General features: G+C 29.1%; 1 protein-coding gene across 1 annotated transcript in view; it reads left to right on the top strand.

The window, feature by feature from the left end:
• The first annotated feature begins 1417 nt into the window (after window positions 1-1417).
• The window catches only part of LOC129958523 (ovochymase-1-like), a 48858-nt gene continuing 44275 nt past the window's right edge, over window positions 1418-6000 (top strand). The window contains exons 1-2 of the mRNA XM_056071053.1: window positions 1418-1530; window positions 5029-5080. Of these exons, the coding sequence (XP_055927028.1) occupies window positions 1465-1530; window positions 5029-5080 (118 nt within the window). The 5' untranslated portion in view covers window positions 1418-1464. The remainder of the gene's footprint in view (window positions 1531-5028; window positions 5081-6000) is intronic.

Below are 6000 nucleotides of genomic sequence, written 5' to 3'. Positions count from 1 at the left end.
TGAAAATTCTGGTTGCCATGATCAAAGAGCATGGTCAAGCACACTTTTCTGACAAGAAATGCCATGCATATGGTGAGGATGGAAAAGATGGACGTATCATGAGTTGCTGAGATCTCGTCATGTAAAAGAATTGGATTTTTGTTGTTAATAACATATAAGACTGAAGGACCTGAAAAAAAAGTGCCGCAAAGTAATATCAGGGACGTCGTTTATCTACTTCTTTAGCGGTCCGTTAAAAACTAAGGGAGCTTGAATTAGAAGTCTAAATGCATTTACAATATAAGCCTGTCATAGAATTTTCAGACTTTCATTTTTTTCGCTGTCTTGGTATTCTTTTCATATTGCAAAATTCCATTTTATAGAAACTTGAAAAAATTACTTAATTAATTTTCTGCTAAAAATTTTCGGAAACTTAATTGCCCTGGTTATGGTTTTACTGAAAAAATAACAAATGATAATTGACCAAAATGGTACATATTTATTTGAATAAATATTGTTTTAAATATTTAAGATATTGTATCAATTTTATTTTCAAATGCAAGGAACTTCCCGAATCTATTACTTTTAGAATACAGTTTATTATGTTGTCTGGAATTCAGTTTTAGAACATGCCTTCTGAATTTTATTCTCAATATTATTTCTTATTATTCATGGTACAAGTTTTGAAAATCAAAACAACCAAATCTGTCTTTAATTTAACGTAAATATAAAATAACTTTTTATCGTGACAGCAATTTTTCGCTATTGAAAGCATTTTATTAAAAGAAGAAATATTATTTTTCATGGAGAAAAACAAAAAGAAATATGGAAAACTTTATAATCAACAGATGAAGGATATTACAGTCGGAATAAGTAATTAATACTGCGCTGTCAGGATCTGTAGTCAAAAGGAACATATGTTTAAGGATAATTATTTTTAATGGTAATTAATTAATGCCAAAGATCAATATTTGTTTTGAACCTTTGAAGCAATTTTTTAGGAAAATTGATTATATCCAATATCATTTTCATAACCCAGAAGGAAAAGAAACGCAAGTTTAGGGATTTTAAACAGTTAAATTTTCGTATGATTATATGCAAAAATTATCTTGTGTTGTTTTTATCTGAAATAGTTAAACTGCTGAAAATGTCTCCATCGTTCTGGTGTTAATGTGAAAAAACATTCATAAATTAGGAACCGATTCAGTAGCTTTAATAAAGCAAACAAAAGAATATTGTCTCATAGAGTTTGGTACAAAATTAGTTATTTATTATATTGTGATGAGAAATTAACCGTTGCAGCTGCGACGTTATAAAAACAATGTATCGCGAACATTCAGCTCACAGATGTTCAAACACATGCGATATCAACCTGGTAAGCTTTAAATGAGCCGATTTTCCATATTTCCTATTTATTTATCATCAGAAATTCGTAGAATGTATATTTAACTCAACTTCCGCATTAATCTTTTACTTTTCTGAAAAATGGATTCTACTTCATTTGTATATTACTTTTCAACATTATTATTTCTCTCAAAATTCTTTAATATTGTAAGTATAGTTATCATTAATCTTTTGTAATGGGGTTCTATTAATGAAAGTAATGACTTGTTTTTAGAGCTATCTAATTTAGCTTTTCTTACTTTTGATTTATAAAATATATCACTATAATGAGTGTAATATTTCAGAATTAGAATGTCTTAAAACTATATTATGTTTCAAAATGTTTTTTTTTAAATTTATGGTCAGATATAATTAACTCAAATTTTTCATTTACATTCTAAGTGATCTTCATAAAAGATAGAAATTTTGAAAGATTTGAAAAAAAAAAAAATATGATTCTTAAAAGGCATATTTTGAAATAAAAAATTATAGATATTCTATTTTGTATTTCAAGAAAATTAAAGATCCTGTATATGTATTATATGGATATGCGTTTTCAATATATATAAACGTATATCTTGATATGGAAAGTTTATCACATAACAACTCTCGTTAAAGGTTTTAGTCTCTATAGCAATCAACAAACGTTGTTTAATGTTTTTCTGTTCTGACCACAAATTTGATTTTATGTAAATAATTTCATCCGAGACCTATTCTACAAGAGATTCATTAACTTCAATAGCTCATCGAAATACTTAAAATCGAAAAATAATTGAACTTTTATAAATATTAAACTCATGCAATTTTAATTGGATATTTCAATCATACAAAAGAAGAATACTAATAAAAAAGGCACTTAATGCTTTTCAAAAATATCTGTAAATATGTAAGTTTACTTTTTTAAGTAAATCTATTAATTTTGTTTCAATTAATTATCATATCATTTCATTAACAATGTGTGACTTTTACAATAACAATACATAATTTTCATTAATTATGATTATATTTTCATCTCTTTCATTGAAAATCATGGTTTCAGTTTTAATTAAAAGTTTTTTTAGTTTTAATTTAATTAATTATGGTCAATGGGTTTTGAGTTACTAGGACAAGTAATTTAAAAACCATGACTGATCAAAGCTTAACATAAAGATGTTAGATCTGTTTATAAATTAATAACTAATACAAATTTATTTAACAAGACATAAATTATTAATAGTGTAAAATTAAATGAAAGTAGTTTTTTATGGCTCTCAATTCAAATTGGTTTATTAACCAAGCATACAAGGATCTAAAGTATTAGAATAAAAGCAGATATTAGAATAAAATAAAATAAAGCAAGTTTTCTGCTCCGGTGAAAGTTTTCTTTTCAAAGAGGGCATTAGTTTAATTTTTCAAATTGAAAACCCCAGTTTGCACATAGATTTGTGACAATGTGCATCGTTCTTTGGATGGTATTGTGATGATGGATTTTTGAAACTTTCTCTTCTCAGAAAGTCCTAAACATAAAATCAGGCATTATTATAGCTGCTGTAATTTGAAATTAGCCTCTTCTAACATCGAACCAGACAAGTTTTTTTTTCAGAGCAGTAGAACTGTGGCCAACAATGCGAGAACGAATAATGTTTCTACTACGATTAGAAAACTAAACAAGAAATCATCTATCAACATCAACAGTGAGTGTTCGCCAAAGACTAACATCAAAATATGCAAAACTGTCAACAACAACGAGACGCACCGCTAATAGACAAACAAACAGAGGACGATGAGCGATTCTGTGTTATTTATTCGTGATAAAATTTTCTGGCTCAGATAGACTGCAAATTAATGGCGTTGTTTAATCGCGATACGGTTACCTTTCCAAGTTCTTTGTTAGAAAGGATCAGTGACAGTGTAAGGAAATAAACAACTTATCATAGAGTACCAGCTTGGCATTTGTACCCTGTTTCTTAGTTGGGCTTCGAACCTGTAGAAAATCAATAAAGGGAACTAAAATTTATGAGAAACTGCCAGCTTGTCATTTATTTAAAACACAGTAAGCTGATACCAATAAATGATAGAAAACCATTAAGTCCCGTATGAAGTTCTATTTAAGTAAAATAAGATAAAAACAAAGTCAAGGAAGTAAGGCAATATTTCAATATATACATACATAGTTTCTTCATTAAAATTTGCTTTTAGGATGCAGTCTTAAATATCTTTGGTCAACTTGAAAATACTTCCAGTTTCAAAAGATCAAAGATGAGCTTTTATAAGTAATGAGTATTTTAACACTATGCAAAATAATACGCAAAAGAATGATATTCTTTTGTTGTGCCACAGTCGCTTACTATTAACTTGTAATCCGATATTTCAGAAACGGTAGTTAGAATATTCGAAGACTTTGAAAATTAAAACATCGTCGCTATTAATTAAGAAGAAGTTCAAAAGTGGTTACGAATAGTTGTGCCACAGTCGCTAACTATTTACTTGTAATCCGATATTTCAGAAACGGTAGTTAGAATATTTGAAGGTTTTGAAAATTAAAACATCGTCGCTATTAATTAAAAAGCAGTTCAAAAGTGGCTAATAATGATTTTTTTATCTTAAACATATGAAAGTGCAAGAATATATCTTAAGTTTTCCGGTTTTCCAAATTTATATAATTGCTGCGGAGGTCGATGATGGCTCCATAATCGAGATTGGGAAATCAACTAAATAATGCGGTGTAACTAATTAAAATAAACTAAGGAATTGCGGTGTAGCTATAAGTGATTAAACGATGCTTCTATAAAATGCGGTTTATTTCTTTGAGAAGGGGCATGGAGTCACCCCGCTACCAACGGTAAGCATCGCGTTTCGAGTTCTAAAAGGTTCTGGCGGTACAAGACCGGCGCAGTTACAAAAAAGGAGCAACCCTAGAATGGGCGCTTGCCAACTTGGCGAGTTGGTAGCAAAGTACTGAACAATAATTAAAAAGATTTATTAAATATTTATATTATTCCATTTCACTAAATAAATATGACTATGATTTCATTTTTTTTTTCACATTCCAAGAACAGCAGTTATGAAAACTATTTATAAATATATTTTTTTTCCATTAGTCAATTTCAGACTTATTGGCTGCTGTCGGATTTTGATACAATCTGAAATATGCTGTGAATGACTGTCATTTTCTTTGAAAGTATGATGAAATACAATCTCAATCCAGCTGAAATGTTAATAGATAATCTCATGTGACTTGCAGTATGAAAAATGTTGTGATAGCCATATATTTACTGCTTAGTTATATTGCAAACAGTAACAGATTTTTTTTGCAGAGAACTGTTCATTGTGTGAAATTTTCTGTTATTATAATCAAAATAATTTTCCAACCCATAATTGCTAGAAAATCTGGCTTAATTTGCTTTTTCTTTTCGATATGGTTTAATGACTATTTTTTATATTTTATTAATTTTTAATTAATTTTTACTTTAAAAACTTTATTTGTTTTTTTAAATGTTTATTTCAGTAGATTTTCGAACTGAAGCAATTTAAATTTTAATGGATTCAATTCCAAATGATGGATAAAAGTTTCACTTGGAAAACACTTTAACATATTCCTTTTTAGAGTTTTAGAGACACGCAAAAAATTATAATACTTAATTTTTTTTATTTAAATGCTCACTACATTATTAATTTATTTTACAGGGAGCATGGAATACAAGTGAATGGCAAACAAAAGAAAATCCTACTTTTAAAAGTATGTTGGAGATATTTTCCCGTTTCTTTGTAGTTGAAAAGAATTCACAGTAAAAAGAAGACTTATTTTGCTAGTTCATTTCAAAAAATAACTTAAGTAGCAACTACAAATACCCAAAATGAAAGACGAGTAAGAAGTACAGGGTGGTTATAATTAAACTTTCCCTATAAACAGCATCCTACAACGCTAACGGGTGAACGGATTGCAGCGAAATTTGGCATATAGGCTATACACGATATGCGCTCACGGAATTTCAAAAAATTTTTTTAGTTCCAAAATGTCCATAAGAGGGCGTTTTTTCTAGAGAAACATTAAATTTAACACAGTATTAAGATTTATTGACTAGTTTCTGATCACCTTGTTAAGTAAAAACAAGGAAAAAAAATAACTTTACGCTGTTTGAAAAAAAAAAATGCATTTCAGTTTGCAGAAACAAGAACAAATTAGGACGAAATTGCACAAGAGGAGCAGTTGTTAATCGTGTCCAGAACGATGTAGAGAAAGGTGCTCCATATGACCACCCTCATTCACCTGCAAAATTTCAAGTCGATGGACAATGTGTTCAACAGCAGATCGTAGCTGATTAGTTGTGATGCTTCGCCCATAAAGCGTTAGGGAGTTTCCCGGTTTTTCTTTTTATTACTCATAATTCTTGATCTGGCTTGTTAATATTTTTTCTGTATTCCGTTTTGGTCGTTTATTGTGATAAATTTAATGTTTTTCCGGAAAAAGTGTCCACTGATGGACATTTTGGAACTAAAATTTTTTTTCGACATTCCGTGAACGGATCTCACGTATAGTCTATATACCAAATTTCGTTGAAATCCGTTCACCCGTTTGCGCTGTAGGATGCTGTTTTTAGGGGAAGTTTGATTATAACCAACCTGTGGATAAATAACATACAATTATTTTTTCAAAAA

This window comes from Argiope bruennichi, chromosome X1, assembly GCF_947563725.1.
Source record: "Argiope bruennichi chromosome X1, qqArgBrue1.1, whole genome shotgun sequence".
Taxonomy (NCBI): domain Eukaryota; kingdom Metazoa; phylum Arthropoda; class Arachnida; order Araneae; family Araneidae; genus Argiope; species Argiope bruennichi.
Note: the sequence above shows the minus strand (reverse complement) of the source record. Positions and strands in the feature narration are given on the sequence as shown.